The 21,859-nt window shown below is 38.3% G+C and overlaps 1 protein-coding gene across 1 annotated transcript in view; it reads right to left on the bottom strand.

Annotated features, from left to right (window-relative positions):
- Positions 1-21,859, bottom strand: part of LOC111158237 (adenylate kinase 9) — a 117,443-nt gene that overhangs the window by 85,542 nt on the left and 10,042 nt on the right. The window contains 8 exon segments of the mRNA XM_022520156.1: positions 811-955; positions 4,974-5,154; positions 5,235-5,374; positions 11,969-12,063; positions 14,555-14,633; positions 16,936-17,064; positions 18,327-18,515; positions 21,169-21,281. Of these exon segments, the coding sequence (XP_022375864.1) occupies positions 811-955; positions 4,974-5,154; positions 5,235-5,374; positions 11,969-12,063; positions 14,555-14,633; positions 16,936-17,064; positions 18,327-18,515; positions 21,169-21,281 (1,071 nt within the window).

The raw sequence follows: 21,859 nt of genomic DNA, 5'->3' as shown, positions 1-21,859 counted from the left end.
TTAGTTATATATCATTCATTAGTTGCATATAACTCATGCCCTCCTTTATACCCATCACCTGGTTATCCCATCCCTCTGCCCCCCTCCCTTCTGTAACCCTCAGTTTGTTTCCTGGAGTCCAGAGCCTCTCATGGTTTGTCTCCCTCTCTGATTTCTCCCCATTCAGTTTTCCCTCCCTTCCTCTATGGTCCTCCACACTATTCCTAATTTTTTAAAAAAGATTTTATTTATTTGAGAGAGTGAACGTGCACGAGTGGTGGGAGGAGCAGAGGGGTTGGGAGAAGCAAACTGAGCAGGGAACCAGGAGGCAGGGCTCAATCCTAGGAGCCAGGACCATGACTTAGCCAAAGACAGACACTTAATCAACTGAGCCACCCAGGCACCCCAAGGATGGCATGTAATTTTAATGCTGGTCTTTTTGCTATTGCTTTTGTAATCCCTTGGGCACCATGTTGGACTTTTTTTTTTACTTGTTTATAGGCTGCTGAGAAAGAAGAGACAGATTTATCAGGCAAATAACCCATTCTATCCTAGCAAAAGCTTAACATTGTCATGTTGGAAGATCATTTCCTTGCTATTTAATAGTTTCAAGCACAGAAAATGATAGAAGCTTCCCAATTTATATAAAAAGTTTTCCTCATCTGTCAAGTTACAGAATTGTGTTAATTATCACTAAAGCTTCTTCCAGTTTCACTGCCTTATGACTGTTTTGAACACTGTGTTTGCGAGCACAGCAAGTCCCAGCCCTCGGGCACACAGGCTGAATTGCTGACCTCCGCTTAGAACACACATGCGACAGAGGTGGTTCACCTTGTTTTTTAGCTTGTAGTTTAATGAATAACCGCTCTCTTACAGCTTTAATGGCTGTTTCAGTGGCCTCCGCTATTGTATCTTTCACTAATGTTTCAAGGGCTTTATCAAAACGTGGTTGAACAAACGTGGCGTAGTCAATTACCTGCAAAGAATATTTGAGAAAACCAAAAGAAGCACAAATCACTGTGAATATTAACGCATTGTTCAACTATATCTATTTCTAGATCTATACTTATCTACCTCGAAGATCTTAATGTCACTTGAGATGTATTATTTTCAGAATTCAGTGATTTTTGAGTACATGCTTTCACAGAAATTCAGTCATACTTTTCATGTAGTATGATATACTTAGATATATATATATATCATGTAATAAATATTCAAGTTACACATAATTTTTAAAAAAATCTATTTTACATGTGTAACTTACAATAAGAGGCATCTATTTTAAGTATACAGTTTGATGAGTTTTGACAAATATATATACACATAACAACAGCTATACTCAAGATAAAGAACATTTACTTTTTATTATTTTTTAAAAGATTTTATTTATTTATATGACAGAGAGAGACACAGCAAGATAGGGAACACAAGCATCAGGAAAGGGAGAAGGAGAAGCTGGCTTCCCACTGAGCAGGGAGCCCGATGCAAGGCTCAATTCCAGGACCCCAGGATCATGACCTGAGCCAAAGGCAGAGGCTTAACCATCTGAGCCACCCAGGCGCCCCAAGATATAGAACATTTATATCACCTAAAAAAAGTTCCCTTATTCTTCTTTATAGTCAGTTCCTGGCCTCTGGCTATCACTTTGTTTTTTGTCACTATGTATTAGGTTTTTTGTCACTATATATTAGTTTTTTTGTCACTATATATTAGTTTTGCCTTTTCTAGAATTTCATATAAATTCTAGGATTTATTTCATATAAATTCTAGAATTTCTAGAATTTTGTATAAATGGAATCACAGAGTATGTAATCTTTTCCAAGCTTTTCCCCCTTAGCACAATGTTTTTGAGATTCATCAGTGTAACTGTATACACCAGTAATCTGTTCCTTTCTATTACTGAATAGTATCACTGTGTAACTATGCCACGGGTGGTGATGGTGGTATTCTTTTTAATCCATTTATCTTTGATGGGCATTTGGGCTTTTCCAATTCGGGGCTGTTATAAATAAACTAGTAATGAACATTTCCGAGGAAGTCTTTTTGTGGACATATGTTTTTATTTTTCTTGGACAAATACCTAGATGTGGAATTACTGGGTCATACAGTAAGTGTATATTTGATTTCATAAGCCATTCCACTGTTTCCAAAGTGGTTGAGCTATTTTACATTCCTAGCAGCAATTATGGAAATTGCAGTTAACTCCACATCTTCACCAGCACTTGTTTCTCTGAATCTTCCAAATTTTAGCCATTCTAGTGGGTGTGAAGAAGTATCTCACTGAAGTTTAAATTCATATTCCTCCAATCTCGAATAAATGTGAGCTTCTTTCATGTGGTATTGGTCACTCACTTACCTTCTGTTTTAATCATATGTTCAACTTCTGCCCATTTAAAAAACTGGATTAGAATTCTATATGTATTATGAAAGTCCATTGTAAGGTAGATAATATATTTCATACTGAATATTAAGATCTTAGAAGTAGATTTCTATATGAAATCTTAGATTTCATATAGAAATTTTAAGTATAGAAATTTCATATAGAAATTTCACATAGAAATTTTAAATAAGATTTTAAGATCTTAGAAGTAGATTTCTATATATTCTATATATAGATAAATATATTTATATATCTATAAACTTTAAAGTTTAAATAATATTTCCATCCTTCTAGGTTCCACTTTGCTTTTCCCTCAATATGATTGTATTACTTTATTCCATGCCAAAATATATATATGCACATCATCATTTTTTAATGGATATACAGCATTATATTAGACGAACATACTAAATTTTATTTAACTAAAATGCTAATAATGTATACTAAGGTATACATGTTTTTGCTATTATAAACTAGGCTATGATAAACGTGGTTATGTATATATCTTTTATAGTTTCTTTAGGAAAAATTTATAAAATAAAATTGACAGTTCAAAGGATATGTATGGACTTCAGGCTCTTACATAGTTCTAATTGTGATCCTTAATGGTTATACTCTCACCAGCAGTGTAGGAAAATGTATTTCTCCCCATCCTAGCTACACATCAGTATTGGGTGTTAATAGTGATCTTTGAACTCCAACAGTGAGATTGACATGGCATCTCTCCAGTTTTTTTGGCACCTCTCTGGTTATCAGGGAGGTGATAACCCTTTTCTCATGCTTAGTGGCTACTCTATTGTAGCTATTATTTTGTGAATTGCTTATTTGCTATTTTTTCCATTGGGGGTTCATCTGCATATTGATTCATAAGAGCTCTTTATATTTTAAAATTATAGTTCTTTAGTCTGACACATACTGTAATATAATATGAAATGACAAACCACAGAGTGGTAGAAAATATTCATAAAGCTTATTATCAAAAAAGAACTTGTATATAGACAATATAAGGAATTCCTACCAATAACATGAAAAAAATTTTCAAATGGGCAACAAACTTGAACAAACACTTTAAAAAGAGAGTATCTGAACGGCCAGTAAACAAAAGAAAACATGTTTAACCTCGTTATTTTCAAGGAAGTACAAATTAAAACCACAGTGAGATACATCTATTAGAATGGCTTAAATTGGAAAGACTGACCATAATGAAAGTTGGCAGGAATGTGGACTAACTAGAGCTCTCCCACACTGCTGATAGAGTTATAAAATTGATAGAATTAGTTTGGAAAACAGTTAAGCATTATCTACATATGTTGAATGTATGCACTGTCCATGTCCTAGGAATTTTACTGCTAGATATTATCTCCATAATATATAAAGATATCAAGTGTGCCCCCGGAAACAGGTGCAAGAATGTTTATAGCAATATTATTCATAATACCCAGACTCAAACTGGAATCAGCCCAGGTTTCATAAACACTCCAATGGATGAACAAATTATAGTATAAAAAAAAAGCATGAACTGTAGCTATATGCAGTAACATGTATAAATAACATTCATAAATACCACAATCATAATGTGAAGTGAAAAAAAGCCAGGCATAAAGAACATAAGTTGTTTAAGTCTAGAAAGTTCAGAAAGTGTGAAAACTAACCTGTGGCATTTAGATGTACACTCACATGGTAAAACCACAAAAGAACAGGAGTGAATGCCATAAAAATTTCAGGGCAGCAGTTACCCTTGTGGAAGGGGTAAGAGGACTGATAATGGGAGAAGACATGAGGGGGCTTCCAGGGTGGTGACCGTTATTTGACCTGGGTGGTGGTTATCTGGGGGTTTGTTTTGTGACAATTCACTGAGCTTCACTTTTCTGTTTGTCATATTTTACAATAAAAAATTAAAAGCAAATAGAAGAAGTTACCCTTGTGTTCAAAGGAATAGCACTTGAAATCAGTTCACACCCTTCCCAGGGCTGCACTGCTCTGATGAGGCCTTCGGCCCCATCATCTTCCGCCTTCCCCTTCTTGCTCTCCGCTTCAGCACTCTGGCCTTAGCAGAATTCGCTCCATTCCAATTCCTCACGAACTCCATGGGCTCCATCTTCTAGTCATATCCCCAGTCTGCCTGCTTCTCACCATTTCTCCTGCTGTCATTCTCGTCTAAACTAAAAATAACTTCTCTTGACTTTACTCAGCATGGAGAACAGGATCCATGAGGAGAGAGGCCAAGGAACTGACAGACCAGGGTATGTGTCATCAAAGAGGGGCGTCTTTGCAGGTAATAAGAACGAAGATAGGAGTGACTGTGTGGGGAGAGGGACCCAGAGCTAGGAGGACCCAGGAAATAGGAGATGAAGGAAACCAAAACAGGTCATGGTTGGCACAGTCTGTGTGACATTAACAGTCGAGTCTGGGGGCTGCTGGGAAGCAGGGAGAGACTGTGGTCTTGGCAGCCACAACAAGCAGCCAGGAAGAGGTCTTCCCCACTCCTGGCCCAGTGGGACAATTACCCAACTGACAGTGCAAAATTAAGAAAACAGAGCAATCCTGTGAATCCCTGAGTCCTACAAATTTTAATCAGGTATAGATAAAGCTAGCTAGCTGGGTAAGTAGTTACCTTTCCTTTGTAATTTTCTGCAAGCAGATGGCAAAGCGTTGTTTTCCCTGATGACTGAGGCCCAAATATGAACACTTTGAATGGTGGTGCTGGCATAGGTGGAAGAAGATAGGGACGTGGGTTCAATAAGAATGTTTTTAATGCTTCTTCTGATGAAAGACAGTATATTTTACCTAGGAAACTTAAAATAGGCCATAATCACAAACAATTGAAAAGAAGTATGGGCAGGTTTTAAAATTAAGTTTTGAAAATCTTACTTACCTCACAGAAAAATCTGGCAATCCCGGAAAAATGTTACCTTCTTTTAGAGTCACAGGACATGTACGTCCCCACCGGCTTCTCTGCCATCTGTATCTTGGTGCAATAAGTTTATAAGATGCAAGAGTACGGAAGAGCTCATCCTGTTGGTAACAAATACGACACTAAAAACGTGGGCATAGTTTTGCTAAAATTAACAGTATTAAGTATTTCCTTTCTTATTTGATGGTGCCTTACTGTTAAAGAGATAATTTGGAAAGCAAATTTTGGCTTTTTTCTTAATTGCAACCATTCTGGGTGGCTGAGTCGATTAAGCATCTGCCTTTGGCTCTCACCACCTTATCACAAGTCACGATCCCAGGGTCCTGGGATCGAGTTCGTCATTGGGCTCCCTGCTCAGTGGGGAGCCTGTTTCTCCCTCTGCCTGCTGCTCCCCGCTGCTTGTGCTCTCTCTCTCTGTCAAATAAATAAATAAAATCTTTAAAAAAAATTGCAACCACTCTGTACTTGCCCAAAATTTAGTAAGACAAATAGTTTTCTGTTTCTAAGACCTTGTTTTAAATTTTACCAAGCATTTTCTATTATAAGGTAGAATGAACATATGGTAGGTAGATAGAGTGTTTTTTTAATTCTCCTTTTTTGTTATCTGATTTGGAAAAATCCTTTTTTTTTTTTAAAGATTTTATTTATTTATTTGACAGAGAGAGATCACAAGAGGTAGAGAGGCAGGCAGAGAGGGAGGAAGCAGGCTCCCCGCTGAGCAGAGAGAGCCCGACTCGGGGCTCGATTCCAGAGTCCTAGGACCATGACCTGAGCCAAAGGCAGAGGCTTTAACCCACTGAGCCACCCAGGTGCCCCAGATTTGGAAAAAATCTTATTGAAAAGGTTTGGGGTGCTTGGATGGCTCAGTGGGTTAAGCATCCAACTCTTGATTTCAGCTCAGGTCATGATCTTAGGGTCGTGAGATAGTGAAGATTCTCTCTGCTTAAGGTTCTCTCTCTCCTTCTTCCTCTGCTCCCACCCCCACTTGTATGCTCATACATGCTCTCCCTCTCTAATAGAAAAAAGAGAAAGAAAAAAGAAAAAGTTTGAAAATGTACCAGATTCTTAGCTAATCTGTTATTAAATAGCACGATAATATACAGATGGCTTTTTTTTTTTGCATCTACTTAGCTCTTTTGTTCTTCTTAAAATATAAAGTCTTCCTCAGCAGTCCTCTGTTGGTGACCTCCAGAGATGTTAAGAACCACTTCTAGAGATTGCAGATTGTTGAGCAGGGGGTGAGAGAAATGGGGAGAGAGGGCATGGTGGGCAACTGCTGGGGGAAAAGGGACCAGGCTGGCTCTCTCTAGCCTTCAGATGTAGATCTCACATGTATCTGCTGGCTCCAGAACCAACTGTGGATGACAGATGAGAATGGGAGCTACGGTCTTGTCTGGACCACTGTTGCATCAGAGAGCAAAGACCATGCACGCTGCAAGGATGCGGCATGAATGTCTGAACTGAAGGCTGAAAGAAGTCGCTTAATGTTCAGGAAACTGTCGACGCTTAGGGGAGTTGCGTGAGACAGAGAAGCCCCTCTGTGGGCCACACTGGGCTACCACCCTTCTCCATGGAGTCTACAATGTACTAGGGACTGAAATGGAACTAGTTAAGTCAGGAAGCCATCATTCTTTCCTCATCATCCTTATTTCTTGTCCAATCTTGGGAAAAGTGTTTGACTAACAGACAGTGGGCATTCTTGCAAAGGAAACATGTTTAAATGGCAAACCATGCTCCTCTCTTGACCTCAAGCCCCTGAGGCCACATATCTAGTAGGTGCTGAGGGGTGATGAGGAACAGACCTTTCCAGTGAGTTTGATACTACAGTCTAAAAGAGCTCAGGACTGCCTCTGGCTAAACAAGGCAGACTGAACACATGTATTTGTATTTGCTGCTTTCCCAAAACTTCACAGAAATGACAGCAGAGAATGCAAAAAGGAATGACCTCACAAGAACACAGAATGGGAGGGGACACCAGAGGAGCTGACAGCTGACCAGCACGGCTACACATTTTCATAAGCTAGAAGGCAGATAGGTGGTGGAAACGGACTTAAATCGGAGAAAAGTGAGGGCTCAGTATCTGTGGTGGCAGGGATAGGTGTGAGATGGGCTGGGGAAGAGAAACAAGTTGATTCACTCTGCAAAATCCTAGAGGGATTTGGGACCTGTTGACATCAGGTACCTCTGAAGGGGGTGACAGCAAAAAACTGGGGGATTGGTTGAAAATGGCAAGAGCTACTCCCTATTTTCCTCAGCCAGCCAATTTTCCCTCAATCCTCCCACCACTTCTCCTTTCATCAGAAAACTGGAGGCTTACCTTCTGGAGAGACTGAGACTGGTCCAGAGGATCTTGTGAGAGGGATACAGCCAGGCAGGAGAAAGCTGGCAGCTACAACCACTACACTCAAGCTCTCTTTCCACTTGAGCCTCTTGCTAAAGAACTTCTGGACCCTTCCATGATGCAATAACTAAATAGTTAATGCCCAGCGCAAAGGAGATTCTTCAGCTCTACTGCCACCTCTGTCACAGTTGGGTGAAAGTCCCTGCCTTCCATCAGCTAAGTCACCAGGCCCAGTACAAAATGGAAATGCTGGGCCCTTGTTCTAAAGCTATAAAAAATTTCATTAAACGAACAGTGGGGCTCTTCTAAGGATGGGATCCTGCGTGACTGCATGGGTTGCTAACCCACAAAGCCAGTCTTACCCAGCAATACAGCTCTCAGATATTCTGAATATTACCTTGGTTCTGGAAACTTCACAAGCATCATCTCAGATAATCCTTACAATAACCCTATGTGGTAGAGGTTATCATCTCTTTAAAATTTTTTTTTAAAAGATTTACTTGTTAGAGAGAAAGAGCACAAGGAGGCAGAGCAGCAGGTAGAAGGAGAAGAGGGCTTCCCAATGAGCAAGGAGCCCAATGTGGGGCTCAATCCCAGGACCCTGGGATCATAACCTGAGCGGAAGGCAGACGCTTAACTGACTGAGCTGCTCAGGTGTCCCTATCATCCCTTTTTTAATGACTGAATAAAGGGAAAGCTACAGATCTGGTAGGCTTTATATCTGTCTGATTTGAAAATCAATGCTGTTTACCATCTGCTGTGCTGGGTGCCAATCTGACACTGTCCTTCCTCCCACTACACTCCCCCCATCCCTCACCCACATAGCTCCCCACTGTCCAGCAACAACTCATTAGATGTTACAGGGTTCACTCTTCACGAGGAAGTTTGAGTTCACAATGAGGTCTTTGTGTCTCTCTCACCCCTTTAAACCTGTGGTTCCCATCCCTGGTTGCACAGTAGAATCTGCAAGGAGGTTTTTGGGTTTTGTTTTTTAATTGTGGTACAATATACATGACATGATATTTATCATTTTAACTACCTTTACGTGTACAATTCAGCGGCTTGAAGTACATTCACAGTGTTGTGACCATCACCACTATTCATTTCCAGAACTTTTTCATTAACCCAAACAGAAGCTCTACACCCATTGAACAATAACTCCCCATTCCACTCTTCCTCATGTAGGTAGAATCATATTTGTTTTTTTGTGTCTGGCTTGCATCACTTGGCATGTTTCCAAATTCCATCCATAGTTTAGCATGTGTCAGAGTTTCATTCTTTAAGGCTGAGCAACATTTCAGTGTGTGTGTGTGTGTGTGTGTGTGTGTGTGTGTGTGTGTGTACATGTATATGTATATATATCACTGTTATCCATTCATCCTTTGATGGACATTTGGGTTCATTTTACCTTCTGACTATTGTGAATTAAGTGGCTATGAACATAGGTGTACAAGTTTCTGTTTGAGTCCCCGCTTTCAGTTTGTTTGGGTATATACGAAGGAGTGGAATGCCAGGTCTTATGGTTAAGTCTGTGTTTAACATTTTGAGGAACCACCAAACTGTTTCACATAGTGCTACATCATTTTATCCATCAATGATGCACAAATATTCTAGTTTCTCTCCATCCTTGACAACACTTATTCTCTGTTTTTGGGATAATAGCCATCCTAATAGGTATATAGTAGTATTTCACTATAGTTTAGATTTGCATTTCCCTAAAACTAGTTATGTTAAATATCTTTTCATGTGTTTATCAGCCATTTGTAAATCTTTGGAGACATGTCTACTTAGGTCTTTGTGCATTTTTGAATTGGGTTGTTTTATTATTGTTGAGTTATAGGCGTTCTTTATATGTTCTAGATATTAATTTCTTATCAGATACATGATTCACAAATATCATTTCCCATTCTGTGGGTTATCTTTTCACTCCATTGATAGTGTCCTTTGATGAACAAATATTTTTCATTTTGATGGAGGCCAATTCATCTATTTTTTTTGTTGCTTCTACCTTTGATACAGTTCCTGTATTTCAAAGAACTTTAGACAGATGTCTTTTAGCTAAAGGTAGGTGATTTTTAAAAAACCAATGTAATGGGAAAGTTTAAAGCAATGATTCCTGGCCCTGACAGTGGTATCATCTAGGAAGCTCTTTAAATATATTAATGTCCAGATCAGTTAAAACAGAATCTGGAATAGGACTCTGGCATTAATTGGAACAGGATATCAAAGTTATATCAAAGTTTGATCAAGGTTGATCAATCAGGTTCCCTTAGTGTCCCAAACTTTATTTATTTATTTTTTAAAGATTGTATTTACTTATGAGAGAGACAGAGAGAGACAGAGACAGAGAGAGAGAGAGAGAGAGAAAGAGCAAGTGTGTGTGGAGGGGGGAGGGCAAAGGAAAAGGGAGAAGCAGGCTTCCCACTGAGCAGGGAGCCCAATGTGGGGCTTGATCCCAGGACCCCGAATCATGACTCGAGCAGAAGGCAGAGGCTTAACTGACTGAGCCACCCAGATTCCCCTCAGTGTCCCAAACTTTAAAGTAGGGGTTCTTAAACTTAAGTGGGTATAGGAATCCTCTACGGATCTTGTAAAAAATACATTTCTAGTCCCAACTCCAGACATTCTAGTTCAATCAATCTGGAATCTGAGCCTAAGGAATCTGTATTTGTAGGACGCTTCTTAGATTATTCTTTTGGAGATGATCTGAGTTGTCAGGGAGAAATACTGCTTAAGGGTTATGAATAATGACCCAGTCATAACTTCTGCCCTTTCATGAAAAACAGGGAAGTCATCTTTAGTCCTCTATATTATGAACTATAACCTTAGGCCTATGCATACAACATTTTTTTTTTTTTAAAGTAGCTTCTATGCCCTGTGTGGGGCTTGAACTCATGGCCCTGAGATCAAGAGTCACATGTTCTACTGACTGAACCACCAGATACCCCACATAAAATAATTTCTAAGGACAAATTTTCTACCTGGGAAATTCCCCCAGGTTTTATGGATACTTTAAATTTTTCCTCTGATGATGACCTAGACGAGGAGGCTTAGCACAGAGACTCTAATCAGGCCCACCTTTCTTCCTCTTTAGCACTAGACAACTGAAGTCCCAGAACATACTGCAACTGTGCTTAAGACGTAAGGATGAGGGGCACCTGGGTGGCTCAGGGGTTAAAGCCTCTGCCTTCGGCTCAGGTCATGATCCCAGAGTCCTGGGATCGAGCCCCGCATCGCATCGGACTCTCTGCTCAGCAGGGAGCCTGCTTCTCTCTCTCTCTCTGCCTGCCTCTCTGCCTACTTGTGATCTCTGTCTAATAAATAAATAAATAAATCTTTAAAAAAAAAAAAAAGATGTAAGGATGACCCAGTCCAGGATCACAAAGTAACTTCTTCCTTCAAAGATTATTTTATTTGAATTATGGTATCTATTTATGATTCTTGTATTTGTTGTTCAATTTCTATTCATAGAGGTGAAACCAAACTTCTCAGAGTGGATCACATCCTCCAATTAAAGGCCTGAGAATAGGGGGGTCTGAGTGGATCAGTCAGGTAGGCATCTGACTCTTGGTTTCAGCTCAGGTCAGGATCTCATGGGTGGTGGGATGGAGTCCTGTGAGGGGAAGCTCAGCGGGGAGTCTGCTTGAAGATTCTCTTCCCTTGCCCCTCCCCCAGCTCGTGCTCATTCTCTCACTCTCTCACTCTAAAATAAATAAAATCTTATTTTAAAAAAGGCCTGAGGGGCACCTGAGTAGCTCAGTAAGTTAAGCAGCTGCCTTTGGCTCAGTCATGATCCCAGCGTCCTGGGATTGAGCCCATCCAGCTCCCTGCTCAGCAGGGAGCCTGCTTCTCCCTCTCCAGCTACTCTGTGCTTGTGTTCCCTCTCTTGCTCTCTCTCTGTCATGAATGACAGAAACCTTAAAAAAAAAAAAGTAAAAAAAGGCCTGGGAGCTTTTTTAGCACTTAGCACTGTCACATCCATAATACATCAGTGTCAGGAACACAGTAGTTATTTTAAAAATGGGTTGAATGATGGAAGGAATAAATGAATGCTGGTAGAGTTGAGGGTTTTAATGTCTTTGCTTCCTTTGGCGTTGCAAATTTTAAAAATGAGCTTGGTTTTCTTTCTCATTATTCTTGTAGCTAATTGTTCTGATTTTATTGTCTTTGTTTCAAAACTTTTCTGTACTGTTCACAAAAATATTGAGCTAATATTATAGCTTTTCCCTAAAAATTAAATCCGTCTTTATGAAAGGTACCCTGAAGTTCCTTTTATACTTTGGAAGGATACATTAAATTAAGGTCACAAAATGTAGTGAAAAGATAGACTTTCCAACAGTAAAAAAGAACTTACATTTTCCATTATGTCAGTAATTTCTTCCTCTGCACTCTGCAGTTTAGTTAAAACAGCTGCTCTTTTTAGGTTCAGATATTTAAGTCGGTCCATGACTGTCTAAATATGTTAAAGAACAAATATTTAAATACATTGACATTTGAACATCTCAAATATTCTGAAGTGATAAGCTTATGTATAGAATACTTCCTTGCTTCTACCTTCTGGTGGTTTGCTGGCCATCTTTGGTATTCCCTGGCTTGTAGATGTATCACTCCAATCTCTACCTGTGTTGTCACAGAGCCATCTTCTCTCTAAGTGTCTGAGTCTCTTCTCTTGCAAGGATACCTGCCATATTAAGTTAGGGTCCAGCCTAAGGCAGTGTGAACTCAGAATAACTTGTTTATATCTGAAAAGATCCTATTTCCAAATAAGGTCACAATCATAGGTACCGGAAGTTAGGAGCCCAATATATCTTTTGGGGGAACACAATTTAACCCATAAAGTCTGCCCTCTGGTCCCCAAATATTCGTGTCCTTAAAGGTCTAGCTCTGTGGGGCCTGTTCCGGCAGAGGGCATACAGCCATGTCAAGATGGAGGCAGAGATCGGAGTTATGCGGCCACAATCCAAGAGATGCCTGGGACTACCAGAAGCTGGAAGAGGCAATGTCTGATCAGCCTCTAGAGGCTTTGGAGGGAGCAGGGCCCTGCCAACACCTTGACTTTTTAATTTTTAGCCTCCAGAACTATAAGAAAATAAGTTTCTGTCATTTTAAACCACCTAATCTGTGGTACTTTGCTATGGCGAATTAGAAACTAACAGGGACACCTAGCAGAAGGATATGAAACATTGACTCTGAGGTTAAGATGGTGCATCGACAAAGTTCTGATGGAGAATGGTAATCTGTGGCAGATTGTATTATCTGTTCATAATTTATCCTTTCCTCCCTTCACATGTTAATTCCCTAGCTCTCTGTGGGTAGAATATACTTCCCTAGCCCACTGGTATGGCGTTTCTCCATGTAACTTGTTTTGGCCAATGGGATGGGCAGAAAGGTCAGGCTTTTCTGGAAAATGAGGCCTGGCAAGGTTTGGCAGTGTTCAACCAGGCCTATCGGAGCTTCTGCTCTCTACCTTGAGACTTGTGTTGTAAAATCTAAATTCTGGATATATTTCGAAGCAAAAGCCTGCTTGGATGTGGGATGTGAGAAAAAGAGAAGAGCAGCTTGAAGAGTGGATTGAACACTTAGCAAGAAGGGAAAATTGTGGGAGGAGCGTATCTGGGGCAGGTGGATCAGAGGGTTTTTCCTGCACACTTAAATCTGAGATAACTACTAGGCATCCAGTTGTATATACCAAGTAGCAGTTGATTATATAGGCATGTAATTCAGGGGAAATTTAAGAATTTAAGAATTTAAGAATTTACCAGCATTTAGTAGGGCAGACAGAGAAAGGTGCATAAGGAGTGAGCCCCGGGATTCTCCAGCTATAGAGGTAAGAGATGTAGACTGTCCAGTGAGGTAGAATGGAGTATATTCCTTATTAAAAAAACAGCTTCACTGAGATACAATTCACATATAATTCACCCACATAAAGTGTAGAGTTCAGTGATTTTTAGTATAGATTTGCACAACTATCACCACAATGAAACTTGAACACTTTCATTACCCCAAAAAGAAACCCTTTACCCATTAGTGGTCACTCCACGTTTATCCTGAGATCTCCCATTGTGGGAAACCTCATCCTAGGCGCCACTAGTCTATTTTCCATTTTGATAGGTCTGCCTATTTTGGACATTTTACATAAATGGAATCATATGATATGGAGTCTTTTGTAACTTTTCTTTTACTTAGTATGTGTTCAAGATTCATTCATGTTGTAGCCTGTACCCAAACCTCATTCTGTTTCATTGCTGAATGATGTTCCAGTGTACAGACAGACCATATTTTACTTTTCTATTCATTAGTATATGAACATTTGGCTTATTTCTACCTTTTGGCTGTTGTGAATAGTGCTGCCATGAACCTTCATGTATGTTTCTGTTTGAACATCTGTTTTCAATTATTTTGGGTATATATATCAAGAAGTTGATTACTCAATCATGTGGTAATGCCATGTCTAACTTACGGAGGTCTACCAAACTATTTTCCAAAGCAGCCGCACCATTTTATAACCCCATCAGCAACATATGAGGGCTCCAATTTTTCCACATCCCCACAAACACTTGCTATTGTCTGGTTTTTGTTTGTTTGTTTGTTTTTGAATTTTAGCCATCTTAGTGGGTGCGAAGTGGTAACTCATTACAGTTTTGGTTTGCATTTCCTTAAGGACTCACGGTAAGCATTTTACGCTTATTGGCCATTACATGTTTTTACTTTTCTTTGAGGCACTTTTTGTTACACAGAGATTTTAAATTCAAATGTAGTTTTGATTTAAATAAGGACAGAGGAATATGTATAACATCATATTTTAAGAGTCAAGAGGAATTTTCCAAAAGTAAGTGGTGCTAAAATATAAATACATTTTTAATGTTTATTAAAATAAGTACAACCCAGTCGGTAACTTTTTGATATTTCAAACCTTGGGATATTCTTACGAACATTGCACTTACCATGAAGAGCTCCTCTGGGGGTTTATTTCCATCTAGTTCAATGAGATACTGGGAATTGTGTTCAGCCATTACTTCCTGCAGAAAATAGAAACCTTATGGTCCAGGATCATTGGCAAAACCGAACATAAGATCAGAATCTTAACATATTATGAAGAAATCTTTAAAACTAAATTGTTTGCTTTATACGTGATATAATGTATATTATTTTAAGTGCTTTTTTGAAAAACACTAAATTAGTCTTCTTATCATGAATTTTATTCTCTTTCTGATTTTTTTCTTTTCAGTTTTTCTTTACATTGATGTTTTAGAGTCCTTCCAAATAGAAAATGTTCTGGGGCATCTATCTCTCTGCATATATTCATAGAATAATTTCTATCAATCTGATAACTGAAAATGAGATTGGTTTGTTTTACTTTTTATTCCCCCTAGCTATGGGTAAGGTTTGATATTTAGATATCCATCTCTGTACACTGGCTAACCATAACATCTGTGCGTTTTTTTATCAGATTGTTTCTTTTCCCTAAAATTCATGGAAAGTCTTTAAGCTATATCAATTGCAAATATTTTACCATTAATGATAAAAAACATTTATCTTTTTGACTTTATGTAATCTTCTATAATATAAAACATTTTTATAATAAAATATATCCATTTTCATTGTTTCTGGATTTCCTTTCTTGCTTAAATTACATTTTCTCTATCTCAAGATTATATTAATATTCTTCTAAATTTTCTTCCACTATTTTTTGTTTTTAATATTAAAATCTAAAATCCACTGGATTTTGTTTTTGTACATTGCAAATGTTGAACTCTATTTGAACCCTGTATCCCCAGAAAGTAGGGAGGGTTGAGAGATAAGACCCATCTCTACCCTTCCTCAAGGATTCAGATAAGATCTGTCTTCATCCTTTTCCACCATTCCCTAAGACTTGAGGATGTCTCCCTTGTTTACCTGCCTCCATAAAACCCCTAAGTCCCCCTTCCTTTTCCTTGAGATATTTCTTAGTAGTGAATGTTCTCCCTATTAAAATAGTCTGAACAAAATCATCTTAATTGTCCAGAGCATTTTGTTTTTTACAATATTATGTGAGGTTGGGCTCTATTCCGGTGAATAGTTTTCTAACTTTCTGAACCTTATTTTAATTATGCTTTATTTCCCCCTCAAGGCTATCCACTTAAGGAGTTTGCAGGATATTTCTGTTTGAAGGAAGTAGAACATTATAGATAGATATGCAAAGTACTCTTAAGAAGCTATGTTTAAAGGCCAGGAATAGAAGAAGAGGTAAGGAGCAATAAAAGTCATACATAAGAAAGAAATTAAATTTGGCTCCCCTCTTGGGGGCAAACAATGAGAATGAAAATGATCCACTCATTAGTCTATAAAAAATATAAGCTTTATAAAAGAACATGAAACAAATCCTTTTAGTTTCTCTATCAGAATGGAAGAGGCAACTTGAGGACTGTTTTTTGTCTTTGTAGTTCCATTGCTCAGCATGGTGTGTGACCAAATACCCAAGTCTGGTAAATGTTTGTTGAATAAATCTCCAACACAAATTTGGCAGAGTCTGCCCTGGACTTTTGATCGTATAAAATATGCTTTTCACATAATTGTAACTTTAGTAATATTTTTAAAATGTTAATTATTTTAATTAAAACCTTCCTATTCCAATATGTAATGGCCTTAATCATGTTTGCATATAATCAGCTTTGAATGGGAAAACCATAGAAACCAATCTGGGGATAATTCTGTAGATTGCAATTTAAATAAATTAACAATTCCTTTTAGAATAAAAGATGTGTCTTAAATGCACATTTGTTTTGATAAACCAATAAATTATGGATTGAAAATGTTTTTACAAAATAGTCTCTTAACATGGGTTTTCCAACCTCCAACCATAAATAAATACCTCTACTGACTTTTGAAAAATGTAGTTTATCACTTTTCAACAATACTGCAGCTTTTTGTTTTTTTTATTATTTTTTTAAGAATTTATTTATTTATTTGACAGACAGAGATCACAAGTAGGCAGAGAGGCAGGCAGAGAGAGAGAGGAGGAAGCAGGCTCCCCGCTGAGCAGAGAGCCCGACTCGGGGCTCGGGGCTCAATTCCAGGACCTTTAGATCATGACCTGAGCCGAAGGCAGAGGCTTAACCCACTGAGCCACCCAGGCGCTCCTACGGCAGCTTTTTAAAAAGTCAACTAATACGGTTCTGTAAAACAGCCTTTGGAATGGAAGTCTTATTCTAACAGCATTTTATCAAAATTAAGTAGTGGAGAATCAGATAATATAGAGGATGAAAAATGTGAAAGCTGTTTAACCAGTGAGAGAACACAAATATCAATATTTCTATTTTTAACAATATATCTAGTTCTTACTTCTAAAGGATGAAGAATTATTTCCTTATAAAGTTTAACAATGTTTTCAATATTTTCCAAATAATCCTCAGGTCTCTGAACTATATGTTGAAGAATTTCAGCCACCATCTGCATTTCTGCAATAAATGCCTAAATGGAAAAAAAGAGATTTTCAAAATCTTTATCTTCATGATTACTTAATTTACAAGCCACACCTCTCTCTCATTACATCTACATGCCTAAAGATGAATGAGAAGCAGATAGAAGGGAGAGTGAGGATTTTTATTTAAGATACACTGAATGCCCCAAGGGTGAAAGTAAGATTGAGTCCAGCATAGTTGAAGATTAGCTGGAAGGCCAATGGAGCAGCTGGAACACAGCGAGCAAGCAAGGCAAGACAGTCAGGGATGAGATCAGTGAGACCAGGTCTATGGCCTTTCAAATTATATGAGGGTGTTTGAATTTTCATCTACAGGTAATAGAAAGTCACTAAGGGTCATATTTTTAAAACATGGCTCTGGCTTTTGTAAAGAATGGAATGGGGATGGAGAGGAAAGTGGAAGCCAAGAGAACATATACAAAGCTATTATAGCAGTTTAGGGAGATTAACAGTTGTGTGTATATAAGGGTGAACAGTTTCATGAAATTATTGGCCATCAACCCAAGTGGGTGATATGTTTGCATGCCTGACTTCTAAACATGGCTGTGCTACTTGGCAGACATCACAGCAAACCAGGCCCAGGAGGTTGAATTCAGTTTGAAGACATTAATTTGATTAAATCCCATAACATTGGCCTATACTTTCAAAATTTTGAAATTTTGGATTAGTTGCCAACTACTTTTAAAATGCTAATTTTGGCTTCTTTGGAAAAATCAGACTACCTGGTAAAAATAGACTAGCATTCCCACATGGCAAGAGTTGGCTGGGCTGGAGCTGAGAGGCAGCTGTCCTCTGAAGAAGCACATATACTCACTCGCTGTCCAGTGGAACTTTCTGCAGTGATGGAAGTGTTGTGTATCTGTGCTGTCCAGTTTGGAAGACGCAGCCATATTTGGTCATGAGCACTTGAAATGTGGCTAGTACTACTGAGGAACTAAATTTTAAATTTTATATAATTTTAATGAATTTAAAGTTAAAGAGCCACATAGAACTCTCTGTTGCTATGAAATGAGGCAGCTTAGCTGTCAGGATGTGGAAGGACTTCCATACTGACAAGAAGGTTAAACTTGATGGCCTCTAGATTATGATCTAATAGTTCTTGGAAACGTGAAATATTTGTTCTATTCCCCCAGATTAAATAAAAATTTAAAATGTAATTTTCCCTAGTATCTTCTATTTTCTTTATCCATGCTATTATTTAATTTAATTTTAGCAAATTTTAAAAGTGTAATATATGATACTGGGAAATTACCTCTTCTTCTTCTTGCTCTTCCTCCTCTTCCCCTTCCTCTTCTACTTTTCCTTCTTTTTGGGCTTCTTTCCTTCTTTTCCTACGATTCTCAATGACTTCCGGATCCCACTGATCTCTTCTGTAGATGTACCCTGTACCACCGTGCTGCCTTTGCCCAGAAACTCTTTGGCATAGATCGTAGTCAGGGCACTACGGAACAACATTAGTAATTTTAACAAGCATCCTCAGTGATTCTGATGCCAACAGTTCAGGCACCACACTTTGAGAAACAACACTTTAGGACCTTCCTTGCTCATGTTCGGATTTCTTTAGGCCAACTCTATGTGGAGTTAGATGGGATGGGTATTTACTGAGGCAAGACTTATTTAGGCTTCCTAATTCATTAGGCTTCCTAATTCACAAGAAAGATTTCAACCCTCTCAAGTCATTTTTATAATGTGTGTTTGCCCTTCCTTATTCAGCAACCCAGAATACCCACACTGTAGGGACTCATATGAGAGTGAGTCTGAAGGACATGCCTCAGAGCAGTGGTCCTCTTGGTCCACTTCAGTGGGCATCAAGAGTTATGTGAAGGGCTTTTCAACACAGATAGCTGGATAACCCCTTCTTGTTACCCCTCAAGTTTCTGAGTCATAGTTCTGGGGTGGGCCCTAAGAATATGTATTCCTAACAAACTTCTGAGTGCTGCTGTTGCAGTTGGCTCTGGGACAGTACTCTGAGAACCACTGCTGTAGTAGATCTGGTCCTGGCCTGTAATTATTATTTTATTTTATTTTAAGTACAGACCCCTTTAGAATATGAGGAAAGCTATTGACTTTTGCTTCAGAAAAACAGATATACACAATAAAATAATTTCAGAAGGTTCACAGATGTTTAAGGATTCCTGGATTCTAGGCTAAGAGCTTCTGCTCTAGAAATTCCAAGATTTAGCCCCAAATAAGGCCAAACCACCAGAGAAATGTGTGTTGTATTGAATTCTGTTTCACATTAGGCCCTCTGATTATACTTAAGTCAATGTGTAGAAACCACCTGGATACCCACTACCACATTTATAATATAAATGAGATTAAGGGCTTTATTCTCTACATTGATGATATATCTTTTTTAATTTAATTTTATTTATTTAACAGGCAGAGAGAGAGAGAGAGAGAGAGCGCACAAGGAAGCAGAGTGGCAGGCAGAGGGAGAGGGAGAAGAATACTCCCCGCTGAGCAGAGAGCCCCATGCCAGGCTCGATCCCAGGACCCTGGGATCATGACCCAGCAGAAGGCAGCCACTTAACCTACTTGAGCCACCCAGGCACCCCTACATTGATGATATTTATACTAAGACCCATGTAAGATATTTCTCTCACTTAAAATCTTAATTCTAATTTCTCTCATTTTGTTTTTTCTGAGGAATGTCTCATCTTTTCATGGACAATGTGAATTTTATGTAAGCGATCACATTTCCCCTTCTATTTTTGCTCATCAAACTCAGAAGCAAATTTATGCCCCAAATTAGTAAGCGTTTGGAGGCTAATGGCCTGTGTGTCTGTACTTTTATTCCACCAAGTGTTAATTTCCTATACAATCTATGTTTTCCATGGCTTGAACTTTATATTTGGTTTTAGTTAATTGTTTGAGATCTTTTCTTCTCTCCCTTTCACACGTGTGACATTCTCAAGGTCCGTGCAGGGATTTTGATTGGTCTCCAACATCCTGTGGCGGGCTGTAGATGACACCACGCCCAGCACCGCAACACCTCCTCTCTCTCACAGTTAACCCTAACACACTCCCAGGTGCCAGCATCTGCGCTGAGAATCATCTCATTTACTTTGAGCTGTCAAACCCTTTGGAGAATCAGGCAGATATGGATATAAAAGCTTATCGTTAATTTTCATATAAACAAGCAGATCTGGACTTCCTGAATTCTTGTCATACCTCCATGAGGCAGTTATTTTTGTAAAGAGGCAATTGTGTCTTCTAAATGTCATCTACCATATGCTGTTGATAGAGGAGAGATTGGGAACAGGATCCAGTCTTGATTCTTAATCAATCTAGCAATGTTTTTTAACAATCATATGTCCAACTTATTTGCTCCTTCTTTCGTTTTATTTAACTGACAGACTTATCAGGTGTCTGTTAGATACTATATATTGTGTTAGTTGATGTTTATATGAGTAAGACATGGTTTTTGCCTTCATACAAGGCAGAGTCCAGAAGGAAAATGGGCAATTACAATATATAATAAGGTAATACTATAGAAGAGAGCAACATGAATGGTCATCAGAAAAGTATTCAACTTTTCTGTAGTAAGTAACGTATAGGGGATAAGGAGGAAGAGAAAAGGAGAGGAGGAGAGAGAGAAAAGGAGAAAGTGAGAGTGAGAGAGAATGAGAGAGTTAGTTGGTGTGTTGATGTGGAAGAGGGGGTCATCAGGGAAAGAGATGATGTCTGAAATGACTTTCAGAGGATGACTATGTTGAAGACTGTTGAAGAGGCAGAGGGATTTCTTGTGGATGGAGCTGCAGGTGCAGAAGCACAGAAGTATCAGAAAGTATAACTCAGTAGTCCCTATGGTTGACATATGTTATCATTTCCTTAACTACTTAATATATTTTTAAGATTTTATTCATTTATTTGAGACAGAGAGAGGGAGAGAAGCAGACTCCCCACTCAGTGCAGAGCCCAACTCGGGGCTCCATTTCCAAGACCCTGAAATCATGACCTGAGATGAAGGCAGATGTTTAACAGACTGAGCCCCTCAGGAGTCCCATTAATATTCTTGCAGACATGCCTTGAATTCCACTACTATCAAAAAGAATGATTAACTATAGTAACGAAACAACTAATATTCTTACCTTAATATTGATTATAATATCAGGTTTCAAATTTAAATTTTTAATTAATTCTATTTGATGCAAAGTAGTCATGGCATCCTCTGAAAGAGTTGGTAGTTCAGTGATAACATAACCTGTTGAGTAAAATATATAATTTTAAAAGTTTTATAATATTATCAATGTATGAGAGCATTGACTCGTTATTGCTTTATAAGATGTCATTTGCTTATGGATGAAAAGATTAATGTAGATCTTAAAATCTTCAAATATTTTCAATTAATTGTTAGGTTTATTGCCACATGAAGCATAATTATGAATACTGTTTTTTTTTATCATAAATAAAATCACTGAGCTAGGAGGAGACATCTTTAAAAATTCTAAATCAATTTACTTTAAGCATATGAGGTGTCTAGGAGAGAAAATCCATGATAATAATTCTTTGAACATTAGGAAAGCTGTAAAGGTATATTATAGAGGGTGTATAGTATATTATTTTCCTTCTAAAGCTAATATTTTATGATAGAATATGTATATATATAGTGTTTATATAAATATGGGGAGTAACAAAACACCCATGTTCTCCCCATACTGTTTAAAAAACGAACATTTTCAATATGATTTTGGCTTAGCACATTATCTTGCATTCCCACCCAGAAACCTGAATCTGCTCATTGAAATCCACCCCATTTGCCATCATCACATTAATTTCCTT

The sequence above is a fragment of the Enhydra lutris genome, unplaced genomic scaffold (genome assembly GCF_002288905.1).
Source record: "Enhydra lutris kenyoni isolate GAN:26980312 unplaced genomic scaffold, ASM228890v2 scaffoldscaffold58, whole genome shotgun sequence".
Classification (NCBI taxonomy): domain Eukaryota; kingdom Metazoa; phylum Chordata; class Mammalia; order Carnivora; family Mustelidae; genus Enhydra; species Enhydra lutris.
Note: the sequence above shows the minus strand (reverse complement) of the source record. Positions and strands in the feature narration are given on the sequence as shown.